Source organism: Taudactylus pleione, unplaced genomic scaffold, assembly GCF_031769625.1.
Source record: "Taudactylus pleione unplaced genomic scaffold, aTauple2 ptg000127l, whole genome shotgun sequence".
Taxonomy (NCBI): domain Eukaryota; kingdom Metazoa; phylum Chordata; class Amphibia; order Anura; family Myobatrachidae; genus Taudactylus; species Taudactylus pleione.
The window spans coordinates 14,140,937-14,161,620 of NW_028284529.1; the positions used below are offsets into that span (position 1 = coordinate 14,140,937).

The window sequence follows — 20,684 nt, forward strand, 5'->3', positions numbered from 1 at the left end:
CTGACTAGGGCTATTTGGCACGATTTTAGGATAGGTTTATGTGAAAACATCTGTATTTGCCTAAAGACTACAGTAGAAGAAAGGTAATAACCGCATTGAGTGACGTTGTCCATATTTTCCTGACCTATATATCCTGAATAATGTGAGACATATAAGTACAATGGTCAGGAGGTACTACTGGAATAGTATGCAAGTCACATATAAGACAAAAAGAAATTCCCAAGAGGGAATTTTTTTATTTGGAATCTTATTCCACTCCAATTATATGTGGTTTACCCAGAGACAGTAAGCATGCATGCAGTACCTTCTTATCTCTTTGTACGTTTTTCCCAGTTTAGTTTTTATCATGTTTTTTATCACCAGTTGTAGTTAGAGTATATTAGTAAATAAGTAAGAATACCTGCACCTACTATCATCTCAGAGCATGCACAGTGACGGCCAACCGTTCATGTTCTATATCCAAAAAAGAAAATCTCTAGAGAGATGGATAATATCTTCCCCAGAGGCTTCCCTAGGTTTTGTGATGAAAACTTGAAAGGTGTCCCTAAAACAATGCGTCTTACCTCTGCTTCCTGACATTCTCCATAATAATACAATCTCTGCACTTTTTCTATACATCTGCAGTGGAGTATTTGCCACCTGTCTGCACAAACATTGTGAAACAGTGTTTGTGATGTAAAACTAAAATGAAATCGTATTTCACAGACCACTCTAATCTCCTGAATTAGATAGGTTATCAGGCCACTCTAATCTCCTGAATTAGAAAGGTTATCAGGCCACTCTAATCTCCTGAATTAGAAAGGTTATCAGGCCACTCTAATCTCCTGAATTAGGTTATCAAGCCATTCTAATCTCCTGAATTAGAAAGGTTATCAGGCCACTCTAATCTCCTGAATTAGGTTATCAGGCCACTCTAATCTCCTGAATTAGAAAGGTTATCAGGCCACTCTAATCTCCTGAATTAGATACGTTATTAGATTGGCGTTTTGGTATTTGTTATATTGCTAGTAATATTTTCTAATAATGACTGTCAACATTTGCCTCCTTTTTTGTTTAATGAAACCTTAACTTCTGCAGCAGTGATCTAGTGTGAAGGATGGCGAGATAGTTATTAATACTTGATTTGGTCTGTGTGCATAGCTGTAATACCCCTTGCTCCCGAAATGACTGCAGTACTGCTGCTGCTTTATCTTGGAAAAGAAAGCAACATATGCTTTGGGCCCACGTTTACTTGAATAGGATAGGCTACATATACAGTGATATTGGTGTGAGTGGTGGATGAAGGTGCTGCCACCACCAGTCTGTATAGCGCTGCTGGTGACATTGGCTACTCCTGCGACAGGGCCCCTATGCAAAGCAATACAACTAGAACACTTCAAGTAAAAAAATGTTGTCAGAAGCGATTTAATTGCGGGCAAAGCCACGGGCAACATTTAGTATTTAATAAAACTCATGATTCTGAAAAGTTAAACAAGGTTACAGTACTTTTTTTCCTTTGTTTTGTTTCTTTCAGGAAAATTTTGAAGATGCGTATGAAAATATCCCAGTGTAAGTACACAATGCTTTTTGGTTTTTTTTCTTCATATATCATTCATTCCTAATCATTCTCTGACATCATAGTGTGACACTAAGGGGGTGATTCAATTGGTCTATCACGTCCGATCTCGCGTCTAAAGTGGCGATAATTGTTTTTTTGGGTGCCCATGCCGTGTAAAATGGCTAAACCCATCCAATGTCCTGGTTAGCGTGCCCATGATGCCCAAAACCAAGACTTTTTGCCAACTTTTGCTCACCACCTAATTGGTGTGAGCTGAAATCTGTTTACCCACAGAATTCGCACCCAATCTGAGCCACATTTGAATTACTCCATCGGGTGCCTATTAGTAACAGCTGCGGGCACAAACAATTGAAATGCCCTCTAAGGTGGATGCATTCTTGAAATTATTTTGCATTTTTTCTCATTTGGGAATTGGCTCAAATGAAATCACATTTTTGTGGACTTTCTGCACTAAATTATTAAAAAAATAAATCTTTGACAATACGGTTTATCGATATATATGATCTAACAATTTCCCTCTGTTCTGGTAAATTATTTTATAACGAATACATAATTCATAATGTCATTTTCTGTTCCCTGTATATTGTTTGTACTTAGTACTGTTGTAGAATTTGCTTCTCTGTTTAGCATACATGCAGGGAAGGGTTTTATAATGTAGCTATGAAGATTCTTAGGGCTATATTTACTAAACTGCAGGTTTTTAGAAGTGGAGATGTTCCTATAGCCATCAATCAAATTCTAGCTATTATCTTCTAGAAGGTGCTAGATAAATGATAAGTAGATGTTATGGGCAACATCTCCACTTCTAAAACCCGCCCTTTAGTAAATATACCCCTTAGCGTGTACACTCTTGCAGCAAAGTGAGACTATACAGTGACAATTTAATAACTTAGCATTACCTACCTCCAGTATAACTGCTCAAATATGCTTGGCCTGAAGCTATTGCTATACTCTAACACCATTCCTAAAAGTTGAAGGTTGTAGCTGTAAAATGCATTTTCCATAGTAACTTCTGCTGTCCTTAAGAAAGTAGAGGTTTTGTACTGATCAACCATGCTGTCTGTGTTACACTTCTCTTTAAATTTCCATTTGCACTCAGTGGCCTTCCTCCCTGCTGGCAGGTCAGTGAGTTTTCTGATGTGGTGATTTCAGCTGCTTTTGTCCATCTGTTGTTGTCACTTTCTGAAAGCATGAGATATGTCTTCCCAGGATGTGGGATCAGGTACACCACCCACATTTACATTGTATGAGAGTCATACAGGTGGCATACTCTTTTCTCTTGTTGAACATTCCAATTGTGAGGTGTGCTTTTTAGGGCTTTGAGCCAATGAAACGTAAACTAACAAAACATATCAATTTTAAATTGATTAAAAAGTTAGCAAGTATGTCATCAGATCTCCCCAGCATTCCCCTTGTTTGCCCATCAAACCTCATCCACTTGAACATTACATCTCCTCAAAATGCCTCTCCCTTACTTTGTTATGCTGGAGCAGAAGGTGGAGAGCAGTCTCTCCAACTTGCAATTTTATGAACTGTGACTTCCTGTGCTATGCAGAGGACACATGACTCAGGTGCAAGTGCCCCTCAGCCACTTTCCTCAGCCAGATGCCCTGATAGAAGTCTCTGATGTAGTGCTGCAGCTGACTCGCAGGAAACGTTACAGCATCATTGTGATGCTGCTGGGAATAAGTGCACGGTACCGTGACTTGCAGCAATGAGCGAGAGGACAGGATTTTCTAGAAGTGCCTCTACTGACCAGACAGCCAGGGATGGCAGCAATGACATGTGGCTGTGGTGGCGCCCATATGGGTTCTTACGCACTGAGAGACCTATCCAGTCCCACCAGAGTAGTTATGGCCCTGACCTCAGCCAATAAGAATCAGCCTGATTCATATTTGCTATTGCTGTCACACATGACAACCAGCAGGGATAGTCCCGGCTTCAGCGTGGCAAGCCAATAAGAATTATCCTGATTCTTATTAGCTGCTGCTGGACATCTCTGTGATCTACCTGTCGAATGTCCACAGTCAACCCATCGATTGCAATCAACGCTTTTGTCCACCCATGCCTTAGATCTTCAATAAAAGTCACACTGTTGCTGTTATTTATCTTTTTGCTCTTGGGTCAAGGATTATGTATCCTTTAGAACTTTTGTAACTTGCTGCCTTTTTTCTCTGGTATATAAATATTTTTTTTCCACCCATAAAATCTGTAGTACCCTTAGAGCCAAATTCAATTAGCAGCGAAAAGTGCAGTCTGGCGAAAAGCGGATTGAATTTGCCTCATTCGCCTGATTCTCCACAATGTTTTTTCCATGCGCGGCCCGCTTTTCGCCCTATTCAATTATAAAACACGCGAAAAAGCGGATAGACGAATGTTCTTCAAAGCGAAACTAGCGAAAAGGACATATTTTTTTTGAGAAATTAGTCAGTACCCCATAAAAAGCTTCAGTGACCCTGTGAATCAATATAGAAGAGTAGTAGTAGCCCTAATAAAAGTATTTAGTGAACTTAGGCCCTCATTCAGAGCCGCACGCAAGTGGGCGCACGTACGTTAGGCGTACGTACAAAAATATTTAAATTCAATGGCTCGCTCGTATTTTCGTTCGCATCTAAAATTCCTCCCTAAACTCTGACGACCCCTCCTCTAACTAACGAGCGTACGAAATAGCGAGCGTACATCCCCGAAATGGCTTGAAAGGAACGCACGCACAAGTATAAACAGGAAGTGGCCTTGTCAGATGTCGATTACCTGCTCCTTTATTCTGCCTACCTCCATCAATCGTATCATGCCAATCAATGTATCAATTAGCTTAATTGTTTGTTTTTTTTCAACACAATGCAAGAAACTTTACTCTTGTCTGTGTTTGTGTTTACCCGCAGAATACGTACGGATGAAACATTCGCTTTTATTGTTTAAAAAACATGTGAACCACAATTAAACAATTGTACTATTGCTGTGTATCCCCGCATATTTCCCTGGGTTCATTTCTTTATTTAAATTTGCTTACGCATGTCACTGCATCAAGCCTATCCTAACTCTCCAGAGATTTCTGGCCCTGTCGAACACATGACTCATACACTAACCAATAAAATTGCTCCTGTTAATTTCCAAAATACATTAGCCAATCAGAAAATTTTTACACACTTTATCAAAAATGATTTTTAAGAAAAACACCATTGCCATCATGAGAGCCTCCGCATTCACCAGGCGTGAGCTGCTGGTGCTTACGGAGGTCATGGATCGCCGGATCACCAGCCAGCCAGAACCCATGACCAACCGGCAGAAGCGCTCCGCGTATGCGGAGGTACGGTCCCGCCTGCGGTCCTTCGGATCACGCCGCAACATCGGGCAGCTGGAGCGCAGGTGGTCCGACCTGCAACGGCGAACGCCCCGCTTGCTGGCATGCTTTCGCATGCAGATCCTGGCAAGTAAGTGTTATGTATTGTGGTTTTAATGTTTGTGTTTGTGGGGCAAACTGCGTGTGCATGTTTTCCTGTCTGTTCTATTTATTATTTGTACTCATATCTGCGTGTGCATGTTTTCCTGTCTGTTCTATTTATTATTTGTACTCATATCTGCGTGTGCATGTTTTCCTGTCTGTTCTATTTATTATTTGTACTCATATCTGCGTGTGCATGTTTTCCTGTCTGTTCTATTTATTATTTGTACTCATATCTGCGTGTGCATGTTTTCCTGTCTGTTCTATTTATTATTTGTACTCATATCTGCGTGTGCATGTTTTCCTGTCTGTTCTATTTATTATTTGTACTCATATCTGCGTCTGCATGTTTTCCTGTCTGTTCTATTTATTATTTGTACTCATATCTGCGTGTGCATGTTTTCCTGTCTGTTCTATTTATTATTTGTACTCATATCTGCGTGTGCATGTTTTCCTGTCTGTTCTATTTATTATTTGTACTCATATCTGCGTGTGCATGTTTTCCTGTCTGTTCTATTTATTATTTGTACTCATATCTGCGTCTGCATGTTTTCCTGTCTGTTCTATTTATTATTTGTACTCATATCTGCGTGTGCATGTTTTCCTGTCTGTTCTATTTATTATTTGTACTCATATCTGCGTGTGCATGTTTTCCTGTCTGTTCTATTTATTATTTGTACTCATATCTGCGTGTGCATGTTTTCCTGTCTGTTCTATTTATTATTTGTACTCATATCTGCGTCTGCATGTTTTCCCTCTTTTTATGAATTTTTAATTCTACTGCTATTTTTTTTGGTTTTATTTCTTTTTTTTTTTTTTTGTTTTGTTTGTTTGCCCGGATTTGTCCATAAACTAAACGCAATTTATTTGACATATTTTAGGGGGACAGCCAAGACTCCGCCGTCAACGTCGGCGTTCCCGCCCACTCTCCCCAACCCCCAGCCAACACTCCACCCCAAATCTTTCGCCTATTCCCCACTCCTCCCCATCCTTCCCAGACCCTCTCCTGGAAATGTCGGGCCTCCTTCCCCTCCGTCCCACTTCCCCCTCTCCTCCACCCACCCCTCTTCCAATTACCCCCTCCCCGGAGTCCAGCATAACTCCGCCCCATTCTTTGGGGAATGACGGATCCTCCGAGGAGGATCATGGAGGTTTTGCCGGAGCTCCCGATTTGTTTCCCGGTATGTTTTTTATTATTTTTTTTTAAAGCACAAACTGTTTGTATGTAATCATGTGTCGTGCCTTTCTTCGTGTTTTTGTGGCTTGACTTTTGTTGATTGTGAAGGTTTGCCTTTACCTCTTCCTGGTGATTTAAGCATACACATATCATACCTGTGGGAATTTGTACCTAGGCCTTGTATTTTTGCCAGCCCACCATTTTTATTTATGTTTTTGGGTTTAGGAGTGATTTGTTTTTTTTTTAATGTTTTTCTGTGGAGTCCCTATTGTTGTATTAACCCACACACTTTTCTCACCCACAGAGGAACAGAGGCGTCGGCAAGAGGTGGCGGATGTTGTGGGGCAGATGCGCCACCATGTAATCGGCCTTCTGGTGGCCCTCGACCGGCTGTCTGGCCTCCTTCGGCATTAGTTTTTTTTTTTTTTGTTGTATTTGCCAAATAAATTTTTAAAGACAAATATACGTTGTGGCTCATTTTTAAAAACCAAAACCAAGATAGTTTAGCCTGACATAAGTTCCTGCAAGGATTTCCCTTTTTTAAAAGTTAGATTGTGTTTTGTCTTTGTATGTCAAACAGACACCAGAAACACATAACAGTAACAATGTAATTTCCCTTTTTGGGTGTAGTGTCAATTTCAGATTTCTACATTTTCCAGGTTCCTACTTGGTGCGCAAGCTGCTTAGGCCAATCTTACAAATCCCAAGGTTGGGCCAGGCTTCCTTTTGGTGTGGATTGGAAAGCTGAAAACATATTTCAGTTTTGCTCAACTGGCGTCAGTACTGGTTTACCCCTTAGTCAAATGTAACTTGTGTTAACCTGGTTACACTTGCTGTTAACGTCCCAAAAAAGGAAGACCATTTCACTCTTCAAACATTTATTCACCACATAACAGAGAAAACAAAGTGGTCACTCCCAAAAAAAATACACAGTGATAAATTCAAATACAACACATACCAAGAAAAAAATAAATAAAAACACAAAATCAAGAACTGGTTGACGAAGGACCATGCCAACATGATTCCACAAACATGGCGTTGCGATATGGGTTCCAGAATATATGCCCAAAAGGACCAGATCCAGGTTTGGTAAGGGTAGCAGGAAGTAGTGAGCGTTGGAGTGCCAAAGATTATGTGAACAAACAGAAGATGGTGAGAAAATTAAAAATAAATTAGATGTTTGCCAAAAAAAACAAACACATTAGGTATAAACACTGGAGTTTTGAACAAACTTACCTAAAAAATCTGGCCACCACATCATCGCGTATGACCCCCCCACATACTGACCTTCGACCAACCTCGGGGGGGCCATCCTCAGGTAAGGCATCCTCTGGCTGCATTGGGACACCACTCCTTATGGCAATGTTGTGAAATATCCCACACAGGACCACAATTTTAGACACCATATCCGGCACATACATGAGCTCGCCACCAGAGCGGTGGAGGCATCTGAATCGGCCTTTTAAAAGGCCGATACAGCGCTCCACCACTTGCCTGGTGGCTGTAAGTGCGGAATTATACGCACTTTGTGGCCCTGGTGTGGGAGCCAAATAAGGAGTGAGCAGCCAGGACATGCAAGGGTATCCACTGTCTCCTGTGAACAAAATTAGACCACATCAGGAACACTGTGTATCAAGCTTAACATTGTTATGTACTAAAGGTCTCCACTTACCCAGAAGCCACGCATCACCAGCTTGTAGGTTGGTTAATTTCTGCCATATCCCTGATTGCCGGATGACGAAGGAGTCATGTGCACTTCCTGGTAATTTAGCATTCAGGGACAGGATCTGGAGGGAGGCATCACATACCACCATTACATTCAGGGAGTGATAGTGTTTCCTGTTTCTAAATATTGCCTCCAGCCGTGCTGGAGGCTGAAGTGGTATGTGAGTACCATCCACAACCCCTATGATGTGTGGGAAGCCAGCTATTTGGTAAAAATTGGCCTTGGCCACACTAAGGGCACCCATATCCAAAGGCATTTGAATAAAATGATGGAGGTGCTTGAAAAGTGCCTCCATCACTGCCCTCAGGATCCGGGAAAAGGAGGATTGGGAGATGCCCGCCACTATTCCCACCGTTGTTTGAAACGATCCTGAGGCACAGAAATGTAACACCGCCATAAATTGCGTCAGTGGTGGTATTGCTGTTGGACTGTCAATTTGCCGCTCAAGATCACTTTCTATTAATGAGAGAGTGTCTATGATGATTTTGGGAGGTAGACGGTAGCGTCTTAAAACCTCATCATCGGGCATTCCAAAAAGGGTGACACGTGTTCGAAATATCTGGGGCCTTGCATGCCTACGATGCCTACGCCTGGGACGAGTTTGAGGTTGGTCGTCTTCCGGGAGCAGGGCCAGAACAATTCGCCCCAGATCTACCTGAAATTCAAAGTTTACAATGTAAGGCTTTTGACCCACCCCAAAAGTAAGAAAAAACAACTTAGCTTTCTGATACCATCCATAGCTGCTTACATGCCGGGGTATTGTCATGATACGTATAAACTGTAAAAAAGGCAACAATGAGACTTCAAAAATTTAGAGGGTGTTTTTTTTGTTTAAAAATTGTTGCAAGCCAACACAGAAAATAGCGGAAAAACACATTTGGCCATCGATGAAAACTACATTGCACACCGTACGTCAAATAGGGTTCAAATGGACCCAAAAAATGGAAAAGGGAAAAGCAAAACTGGATTATATGATGAATAAGCCGTCAAAAATGCGGTAAATTATTCGCAAATGCAAGTCACTACACCAACAGTCAAAAATGTGGTAAATTATTCGCAAATGCAAGTCACTACACCAACAGTCAAAAATGCAGTAATTCATTCGCAAATGCAAGGCGCTACACCAACAGTCAAAAATGCGGTAAATTATTCGCAAATGCAAGTCACTACACCAACAGTCAAAAATGCGGTAAATTATTCGCAAATGCAAGTCACTACACCAACAGTCAAAAATGCGGTAAATTATTCGCAAATGCAAGTCACTACACCAACAGTCAAAAATGCAGTAATTCATTGGCAAATGCAAGGCGCTACACCAACAGTCAAAAATGCCGTAATTCATTCGCAAATGCAAGACAAAAAATGGACTTACCCAACTCGAATATATAAGATGTCCTCAAAAAACTTCTTTGGGTCCGAAAACAAAAAAAAAACTAAAAAAGATGAAATGAGTGTTAAACAAATTAACTAACCACAAAACAGAAGAATACACCAATTGGCCACAAATTTGAATGCACAAAACTTACCAAATCAGGAAAGGATGTTGAAAAAATGAAAAAAATGCGAACGGAAAAACCAAAGAAATGTAGCAAAAACAAACAAAAAAACAACTCTCCAAAATCCTCCAAACGCAACCAACCAACCAAATCCAAACCACTTAACCGACAACACTCCAACAACCCCACCTCGAATCCACACACACCAAGCCATAAATAGTGTTTATTTTCCCGCACAAATTAAGGATGAATCATAGGGACGCACAATCAATGATGCGGCCGCAAACTAACGACGCATGTATAAATACGTCACGAAATCACATAGAATTTCTGGATGATTTCATGCTGGAAGCAGAGACATGGCTTCAAACCAGGGAAACAATGGTCAAAATTGCGGCGGTAAGGCCTTCATGCATTTTGTGTCAATGAGTATTTTAAAACATAATATTGTGCAAGTTGTGAAGTGGCTAAATCTGCATATTTACCCAAATAGGTGAGGAGGATGACATGGAAGAGACTGCTGGCCCCAGTCAACCCGCCAAAGCTGCAAAAAAAAAAAGGCAGCCACATTTCACAAGCAAGGAGATGGAGGTTTTGATCCAGAAGTGCGTTGACATCCTGCCCCAGGCAGCCAGGAATATGAGCCAAAGCCAGAAGTGGAGAATGTGGGAGGAGGTCGCCGTTGCTGTCAATAGGGTGGGTGATTATGTCCGTCTAGCCCGGGATGTCAAACGGCGGTAAGTAAACACTTTCCCATCCTATAAACAAACCCCATTGTAAAAAAAAGGATAATGGTTCCAAATTCATTCCACAGATGGGCAGACTTCAAATATCGTCTAAAACAAAAACTTGCCGACAGGGCTAGGCATGCAAGGGGGACAGGTGGGGGTCCCACCCCTGTGTCATTGGAGTTGACAGACTTAGAAGAGATGGCACAGGGGTGTGTGCAGGCTGTGGAGGTGTTTGGCGTGTCCAACATGGATACGGACATGCCAGACTTTGCGGCTCCTCATGTTGGCCAAGGTAAGTCTTGTGATGTCACCAACTCAGAAATGCTATTGTGCCAATATGTAGATTCTAATGTGAGTCTTTTCTCCAATTTCCTAACAGAGACAGAGGCGGATGAGTCTGCTCCAGAGGGGAGCCTTGGCCGCAGAATTTCTGCTGACTCTGCAGGGGAGGAACCAGTACATCCGGCTGAGGACCCTGCAGAAGCCAGTCCAGGGCGTGCCCCCTCGCAGGCAGTGGGCCTCCTCACAGAACTCAATTTTAAATCGGATTGCCATACGGAGATTCTGCAGAGGATGGACGCCAGTCTGATACGGGTGGCTGAGGCCCTGGAGCAAAATGCTGCGGCCAACGTGACCATTGCTCAGGCCCTGGCGGAAAATACCAGGGCCAACATCCGCATCGCCGATGCCCTGGAGCAGCTCGTTCGCCAGCACATGGTGGAGCCGACCTCCCTTCCTGCCGGAACATCCAGATCCTCTACCTCTGGCACAACATCAGGCAATCCTCCAAATGTGCCTAGCCCTGTGCCTAGTCCAGAGGCCACAACATCTGCCTCTGGACAGGCCAGCCCGATGGCATCCCGGACCCGGTCTGGCGCCCACCCTCACCCAGCCAAACGGGCGAGAAAACGGTGACAGCAATGGCGACTTTTCCCACTTTCCTTCTGTGCTTGGCTCATATTCCTTTCTGGTCAAAACTTCCCTCTCCTTTCTTGTGAAATGTTTTTAAATTTTGTATTTACGCTTATGTTAGTAGTTATGTTTTTTTTTTTTTTTGATCAAATATCTTGGCCACAAAAAAAGGCAATACAATATTATGCCAATTTGTTTGTGTGTAAACAATAAATTAAAAACAAAACACTGACATTGTATTGTGACATTATTGTACAAATGGGTTACATTTAATCCTGGCCTTAAACGCAAAAACTGACCCTCTTTTTTAAAAAAAAAGGCCTCTTTAAGGAACGTTTAAAAAAACACATAGCGATGCAAATTCCACAGTAAACCAAAAAAAAGGGGAGCTAATTAAAAGATGATGACATTATTGTTACAATAGGCCATAACCACCAAATTGTGGCCAAAATAAAAGCCCAAAAATGTACGCTAATTGATTATGTAATCATGACATTAGCAGCTCTGATTTCCACCTGCGTACGCTTTTGTGCTATCCCAATAAACTGCTTTCCAAACACATACCAAGCCGGATTTCAATCCAACACTAATTACTTTACTGACCAGCCACGATTAATCGCTGCACCATCGTGGAGTCCCGGGACGGAGGAGAAGGCCATCGCCAATGTGGTCGAGTAATCCTGACCCTAAGCTGTGCGAGCATTTTGAAGGGAAAGCGGATGTTTCAGTGACGTATGAGACGGTCCGAACACATTTGACGTTCGCATCTGCTAATGTATGTACGCCCCAAAAACGCCTCGCCACGCCTGCGTTTTTTCATCTCCACCCCCGTCAACACCCAAAAACGCCCTGTTCTGTCAATCACATTTGACATGTCACTTTCTGTACGCTATTTTAGGAACGAGAGAAAAAAAGCTCGCAATCTGCCGTACGCACATGCGCGGTGTAACACCGACGCATGCGCGGTTAGTCAACATCGGAACGCAACGAGCGTACTGTTGTTAACGTGCGGCTCTGAATGAGGGCCTTAGGCCCTGATTCAGAGCCGGACGCTCTGACCAGAGCGCTCGCTCTGAATCAGGGCCCACCTCCATAAATATGGAGCGTCCTCCTGGACGCTCGTATAGCTGTGGGTCACCACCCACAGCATATACGAGCGTGCAGGATGATGGTCGCGATGGTCTTGACCATCGCGACCATCGCCACTGCGAGCAGAAGCCTGCGGTTGAGTTTCTCAACCGCAAGGCCAGGAGTGATTTTGGCTCTCTCCCTTGGGAACGCCTCCGTCTGGCAGGCACGCCCCCGGCACGCCTACCAAAGGGGGCGTGCTGTCAATCAACATCGACAGCACGCCCCCTTTGATCAGACACTACGAGCGAAGGAAAGTCCTTCGCTCGTTGCGTCTCGCGCATGCGCACGACAGAGCTCCCTCCGTCGTGCGCATGCGCAGTGCAGACCATCGACCCACTTGCGAGCGGACAGCCGCTCGCGAGTGGGTCTGAATCAGGCCCTTATTTTGTTGCTAAGGGCTGTTATATACATATTTACATGTGTGTGGAAAAATTATCGAAAGCAATGTTTTTTTCGGATAAATAAGTACCGAGGTTAAATTTGGGGTACCTGAAAATGAGTACTAGTATATTTTGATGTCTCTAAAATTAAGATTTAAAAAATCAGATAAATACACCTGCTGTAGCCTCATGCAATCCCAGAAACACCTGTCTCATCCATATAGCCCCCAAAGTACCAGGCCCCCCACTTTTTTTTTTTCCATTTTCCAACACTTTTTAAATTTTTCGACCCAAAAATGACATGTCTTTTTTTTTTTGCCTCCTATTAGTCATTAGGGGGATGTCCAAAGGGTTCTGAACCAACCCCACATTTTTACCCCAAAATATGGATTTTGCACTTCTTTTCTCCTGCCTTATGCTGGTGAAACATTTTTGCCTGTTTTTGCCTATGGATTTTTCACGTAGTCGAAAACTCCGGGAAATTGAATATGGAGATACTTTCAAAAGAGGCGAAAAGTGCAAATCGGAGAGAACTTTTCTCCAAACGGCACTTTTCGCGGCTAATTGAATACGGCTCTTAGTCTCATCATACCAATGTTCATATGGAGTTTTCTCCACTATTCTGGAGAATAATTTAATTTGAATGTAAATACGAGTAGTAGTCATTGCTACTTTGGTGCAATATTTTACAGGTAATCCAGAGTCTGTTGGCATGCATCTCATTTCAGTCACCATTCTTTTATTCCTTTCAGCTAACACATTTTACTTTGGTGTAGAGGCGATGCAGCCGGAGCATTGCACCAGGGCCTGCCGCAATGAAGGGGCCCGCTGCCATTTGCATTATGTAGACCAGCCAGGTACCAGTGAGTCGGACTGACTCACCATAGTATGCTGCCACGCAGTGGGACCATCTCAAAGAGGGAGGAGACTGTCCAGCTGGAGCATATCTGTTCAGCTGGAAGGCAGGGTGAAGAGGAAGGCAGGGTAATGCAGGTGATGCCTGCAAATCCTTCAATACTCATCCCACCAGAGAGAACCCACCCTTCAAGTTTGCCCACAGATGGCTAGAGATTGGAGATCCTCGGAGGTGATCTCAAGTGTGTCATGGGAGGTGAGGGCCTCTTCAAGTCCTCTGACTAGTGACCTGCTGCTGCCTTGACTGAAGGTCATCCCCTGCCTCTCCCTGCCACCTACTACCCATCACCCTCTGCCTGTCATTCTCAGTCACTGCCTGTCACCCTCTCCCAATCACCCCCTGCCTTTCCCTGCCATCCACTGCCCATTGCCCGCTGCCTCTCTCTGTCAACCTCACCCTCTGCCTTACCTTGTCAACCTCTTCCACTACCTGTTACCCTCTGCCTCTCCCTCGTCACCCTTTTCTCATCACTCTCTGCCTCTCCATCCTCAGCCTCTGCCTCTTCCCATCTCTTTCTGCCAGTAGACCATTTGTGGAGCTTCCGAGCAGCACAGTAGACATCAGATAATGGAGAAGTTATTGTATGCGTCTTGGATAGGTTCTGGAAAAGTCACTATGTATCTGTTGCCTACAGGTATTGGTAATTTCATAGGACCGCATGTATCACAGTGTATGAGACTTGATCTGGTAGCTCTGCTCTTATTGTTTTTTAATGAATTTGTGCTCTTGTGACATTAGCTTTTATGCAGCAATCACGCCTTATTATTGTTGGCCTTACTGGTAGTTGAAGATCCTTTGTTAGGTGCTGCTTTTGCATTTCCTGTATGCTTTCCGGTGGTCTGTGTCACAGATAAATGAGTCTTAGGTAATGTTGGGTGGTGTCGGAGTTGGAAGATATGTACCGACTCCAGCTAAAAAATAACTTACAATCATGTTTGCCTACCCTCTCAGATCGTCCGGGAGACTCCTGACAATCAGGTGGCGCTCCTGGCCACCCGGAAGAGTGGGCAAGCCTCCTGGAGCCCACCTGGCCATGGTCGCCCATTCTCCTGAGTGTAGTGGACAGTACATTGAAGCGCGACAGCATGGCTCTACCCCCTGCGTCACAAAGCTGGCAATCATGTCATTGTATAGTGGTGGGGGGGGCATGAAGATTTTGTTACTGCCCCCAACACCACTCACTTCTGCTGCACCGCGCCCTCCGCATTGCTGACCTATGTGCCCTCTTCTGGAAGGGGCAGCCCAAAGATTGGCAAGTATGTTATAATCTAAGATGTCCCTGAGCATATGAGACTAAACATGACAAAATAACAGGAGGAAAAGCAAATAAAGTATTGTTAAAACTGAAAGTGAAATCAAACCAAGAAAGAAAAACCAGCACAGTAGTAATTGTACTGTTATTATCGTGTTCTGCTAGTCTTAATTGTATATATTCTTTAGTTTTAACATATATCCCATGTTTCTGGGTTATTTATTAAATACATAGTTTGTTGTATTTACTTTCACAGTTTTAGTTGCCGTGTACCTTACAGACAGGTGTCTGCCTTCCCGGCGAAGTACGTACAGCAGACCCTTTACTGCATTGGCCTATCATATATAATGGATGCACACAAGCTCCTGGGTCCAGGGGGCTCACATTCTGCACCTATATAATTATACTTACCTCTCCAGAGTACTCCGTCTGCCGGTATTGCAGAGTATCAGAAATCACCTGTAAAATTATGCGGTGGCCATTTTCTGGTAGATTTGCGTAGTAGACTGCACACACCAAGTAATTTATGTTGAATCCTGTAATGAAAATGTAAAAGAGAGAAAAATATATAAAAAAAAATACTGATGTCCAAAATAACATTATTCCCTTCCGGGCCTCGAACCTGAGGTGCCCACTTAGTAAGGCGCTCACCTTAACCACTTGACCACACATGTCAGCCATATCAAGAGCCACACCTGTTGTGTATGTGATGTGACGTGTACGACTTTACAGCAGGTAAAGTGTACAATACTGTACAATAGTTTAGCATAACATGCAGCTGGGTGGCATACAGTAGCATAGAAATGCCAGGTGGTGGGAAGTTGGGAGCAATGTATTGAGTTCAGTAGCGTTCCTTAAGAATATTGAACTTTAATTGCTCTGTCTTTATTTAATGCTGGTTGTGCGTCATCTGGCCAACACAGAACTCGCACACCAAGTGATTTATTTTTAATAGTGTAGTGAAGATTTAAAAGTAAAAAAAATACTGATGTCCATTGTTGATTTATGACCAGACAGTCCAGTACTACTGTATAGTGTAATGAATGACAGGTTCCATCAGGCAATCAGCAGACCGCGCTACAAAAGCTTTGTTAGCAATTTCACACATGTGCTGTGCAGATTAGGAAAATCAACATCTGGTGGACAGAAAGTTGTATTGCACTCTCCGGCTTTTCCAACGCTTCAGTACGTACAGATTTTGTTGCAGAATCAGGATCCATTAGCCTTCCAAATAGATGCAATGGTGGTACCTTGGACGTTTCACCTGGCCTACATATTTCCCCCAATAATAATGCTGCTGAGAGTGCTCAGGTAGATAAATGAAAAGATTCCAATGATATTTGCAGGGCCAAACTGACCAAGAGGAGTTTGGTATTCAGACAAATGGTAGTGGGTCTGGGAGCCAAACTCCTTATCTTTTATCCCTTTTCTGTCACGTCATTCAGTGGCTAAATTTAATGTTGTGGCTCTTGAAGCCAAGAATTTAAGAGAAAAGGGTTTCTTGGATTGCGTAGTTCAGACAAGGATGAAAACTAGGAAGAATGTTTCTTCAGACAATTATCACAGAGTATGGAAAAATTATATTACTTGATGAAGGAAGGAGAAAGTCTCATTCTTTCTTGTTACCTAGACTCCTTTATTTTCTTCTGGCAGGTCTTGCATTGGGCCTAGGTTAGACTTCCTGAAGGTACAGGTATCAGCTCTGTCAATTTATTTTCAGAAAAGATTGGCCCTTATTTTAGAAGTAGACTTTTTTTTGCAGAGTATAATACACATACAGGTACCATATAGGCATCCTATAGAGCCATGGGACCTAAATACAGCTGGCCAGTTTCCACCTTTTTAAGCCGTTGCAGGAGGTAGACCTTAAATGTGTATTTTGGAAATACATCAGCTAGAAGGATGTCAGAATTGGGAACTTTATCGTGCAAACCTTCGTTTTTAGTTATCCATTAAGATAGGGTAGTATTACGTACACTCCCTTCTTTTCAACATAAGGTGTCGGCTTTTCATTTTAATCAGGAAATGGTTACACCATCCTTCACTAAATCTAGTAAGACAGTTGATCATAGGCAATTGTCTATAGGATGTGGTTAGAGTATTAAGAATATACTTGGAGAGAACTATCTGTATAAGGAAGACATTATTCTTTATGATACCAGGAAAAGAAGTTGGCCAGCATCAAAGCAGATTATAGCCAGATGTATTACGGGCACAACTAAGAAGGCGTATGGGGGGCTGATTTCTGCTCATTCCACTCATTCGGTGGGGGCTTCATGGGCAGCGCAGAGTGCTGTGTCCATGGAGCAGTATGTAGAGCAGCTACACACCGGTAGTTGTCTGTTCATACATTCACCAAATTTTACAGCTTTCAGGAATTTGCATCCAGAGACGTACAGTATGTTCAGATAAAACTGAACTAACCTTCCCCTAGGGGCAGCTTTTGTACATCCCCATGGTCAAGAAGCGTCCCCCAGATGAAGGAAAGCGAAAACAAGAGTTTTGGTACTATCCCGTTAAATCTTTCTCTGAGTTCATCTGGGGGATACTTCGATGCCTCCCTTGTTTTGTTGTTTTTCGTATGAATAGGATGCAATCCAGTCCTTAGTTCTTCAACTTTTCCTTAAGGCTCTTTACGTTCAAACTGAAGAAGGGGTTTGGAGCGGAGGAGCTTTATTCCATTAAAGGTTAACTCATTTAAGGGCTGGCTCCTCAACCCTCACTATACCCCATGATCAAGAAGCATCTCCCCAGATGATCTCAGAAAGAGATTTAACTGGTAAAAGCCAAACATCTTCTTTTTGAAATGTTACTTTCCATGTTGTTGTGTTTAAAAGTTAATTTTCATACAAGTAAAATTAAGTTAGTGAGATTTCAAGTTCCAGTGTGTGAGAAAGGAATGATATGAGCACAGAAGGTATTAAATAAAATAAATCCCTTTACGAAGGTTGACTTGGTGACCAGCTATATAGGATATGTTAGCATGGTCAGCGTTGTAATATCCTAAAAAAATGGTGTAAGGTACAAGTGTATCTTCACTGGTGCCAAATGATAATGCAGTTATTAATGTTCAAAAATGGAAATACAGTCTGTAGTGATAGTAGCTAAATAATCCACATAGCAGTGGTCCAATAGAATCAAGAATATGAAGTATCCTATAGGAGTGTGGCATCCCCAGTTCCGTATCCCGGCTGCTGGTGACGGCTAGTTGTGCATGTGTTTCTGTGTGCAGATGTAGAAGTTTGGCTGTGGTGCTTTATGGCGGTAGTGACCTTGAGAATGCTTTCCCTTGGGGGGGTGTGGTTCCGCTGTGCTGTGGGTGATCAGTGTTGTATTGCGGACCCTTGTGTCGGCAGCTCCGGCACTCCGTTCACCCTCTTAATCTCAGAGATCCCAGTGTGCTACCCCTTCCCCTCTTTCCACTCTTTAAATAGATTTTCTGGTTCTTCTGTTCATCAAAGTGGTATTATACAATATTTTGATAGACAAAATGCTATTTGTTTATATGCTCCTATAATACGAATAAAACCATCTGAAATTTTTTACGGTGATTTATTTCCTGCTTATTAACAGACAACTTCCTAACATACACAGAAGCAATGTATTTTAGTCACATCATTCACAGAGTAGAATACTTGAATGGATTAACCTACATGATTACTTTTAGGCTCAGTGTATGGGTACTGCAGCTATCTAGGCACCAATAAAGTGTGTGCGCTCACTTTGCCCTGTGGTTGGAGAGATGGATTATGTTAGGCTGCATCACTGATTGGTGAAATCTCCCAGCATCCCTCCTGAGCAAAGACGAAAGAGCATCATCCAGTGTACCAGCATCGACCTGCTGCTAATTCTGTTGACATTTGCTTCAAGTGCTGTGATGGGGATCCCCTGCCAGGCCAGCTGCTACCTCGTGAATTTGCATCTTCAGTTCTTCTTTGTGATTAATTTGTAACTGACCAATTGGTACCTGATCATAGGAATACAGCATATGGATGTTCGCATATATACATAATCTAAATATCCTGGTGTCGGTGGGAGACCTGATTAAGCAGGATCCAGCCTGCATTGTGAAATCTCTCTTCTCCTCCTAAAATCTGTCTGCAGATCTCACCGTGTAAGTATAGTACCTGATTCTGCATTGCCACAATTTTGTCATGATTAAAAATAACTTGCATACAGTACTGTAGATCTGCCTCCTCACCTTCACTTTTCACCTTGGAAATGTCTGGAATGCGATTAATGTAAACACCTTCTAAAAAAGCATTGCAGGATGACATAATGACTACTGTTATTTTATGTGTGTTTTATTATTTTGACTTGTTTGTGTTCCGCTGCTCGGTTTACCTGCTGCCACCCACCCACCACCTCATTTCTCATGCTCTGTAGTCCTTGACACAACCTGCCTATGTTATGTGTCGTTACATTGCACATGTGTTTCTAAAATAAGTCTGCAAGCATCATGCTTAAAGAGAGTTCTTATCATACTACTGTGACTGGTAGGTCATGCAGAGCATCTGCACTTCCTCCATGTACCCTCCCCTCTGCTTACAGCCTCACCAGGGACCTTTTATTATCTTGCATGCATCAACTTGTATAGACTTGCTTGCTGGGGGAGGGTTGATGTGATTTCTATCTAAAGCACCAGAAATCTCTATACAAAATAAAGGCTTAGCATCATTATTTAGCTGATAAAGTAATAGTTAAATCAGATAAAGTTGATAAGCTGCCTAAGAGTAGTAGACGATGAGAGCTGTTCGGCAGTAATGTTGTGTGTGCAGTGTTGGGGAGAGCAATATGCTCTCTGTCTGTGTACTGAGCCAGCAGCAGCTACATCTTGTCCTCAGCACTGGTCCTCTAATCTGCCATTTCTAAATACATTTCTTAATCCTTTTGCAAATTAGACTTGCTTTAGTTTTCTTTAAACCATGAAGATCACCTTAATATATGTGTAGTGGAGATGTGATGTGGAGAAGTTAGTTAGATCATACTGCTTCAACACATCACATCCTCTCTGCATTTGTATATTCAGCATGTCTAGGAGAGAGTAATGGTGCATACACACGTAGCGATCAGCCAGCGATACTATAGCGCTCGCTAATCGTCCTGCACCCTTCCTTGTGTGCTGGATGATCGTTATCGAACATCCAGCACACCACCAACTCACAGACGACTATAGTGACCCACAATAAACGATTGCGGGTCCCTATAGTAACCTGCTCGATATCGAGCAAGTTGACCGGCATGCACAGCTGATGGACAATATCGCTATCATCCACCGTGGCCGTGCATCGCTGGTCGATGGTGAGTTGGTAGGGACCATTCAAATGACCGATTTGAACGATAACTGTAACGATATCGTTATCGTTCAAATCGATCATTTACATCGCTACGTGTGTACGCACCAGTACATGTAGGATAACGTTCTGAGTGATTGCTGTAGAAACCCTTTCCTATGCATGGGTGATTTATACCTATAGGGGGAGTTACTTTACTGATTTCTGACTTGTGAACTGTTTGTTTGCTTTCAGGACAGGTGGTATCTTTCTTTAGAGGCAGCATTGGTAAAGATATACTTTTTAATTGGTTTACGTAAACAATAAGCCTCCTCATTCTTTAACGTTTCCAATATAATTAGACAACATATTATTTTGCTAATTTAGCTTATTATGGGAATATGAAATATTTCCATGATACAGTATATTATTTTGTATTCTGTTACTGTGTCTGCCCTAACAAGTTAATTGTATATTGAATTGAGTATCCATCTAGTCAAAAATTCTGCTTACTTTACACCTGCAAGTCACTGAGAGCCATGTGTCCATATAATGGTCCAGATTTCAGCATGACAGTCCTGATTTTAAGGAGAATGTACCTCCATCTGAGTCAGCACATATGTCCTTACTCGAAAAGGTAGTCAACAGTTATGTCTGTGCCACGGGTACCAAAGGCAGATGTCCTTGGTG

General features: G+C 42.6%; 1 protein-coding gene across 2 annotated transcripts in view; it reads left to right on the top strand.

Annotated features, from left to right (window-relative positions):
- TTC39B (tetratricopeptide repeat domain 39B) overlaps positions 1-20,684 on the top strand; it is a 171,122-nt gene that overhangs the window by 67,152 nt on the left and 83,286 nt on the right. Inside the window, exon 2 of one of the 2 annotated variants that reach the window (XM_088472626.1) lies at positions 1,514-1,548. In XM_088472626.1, the coding sequence (XP_088328752.1) occupies positions 1,514-1,548 (35 nt within the window). Of the gene's footprint in view, positions 1-1,513; positions 1,549-18,540; positions 18,836-20,684 lie in introns of those variants that run through there. The other variant, XM_088472627.1, reaches the window with a different exon arrangement.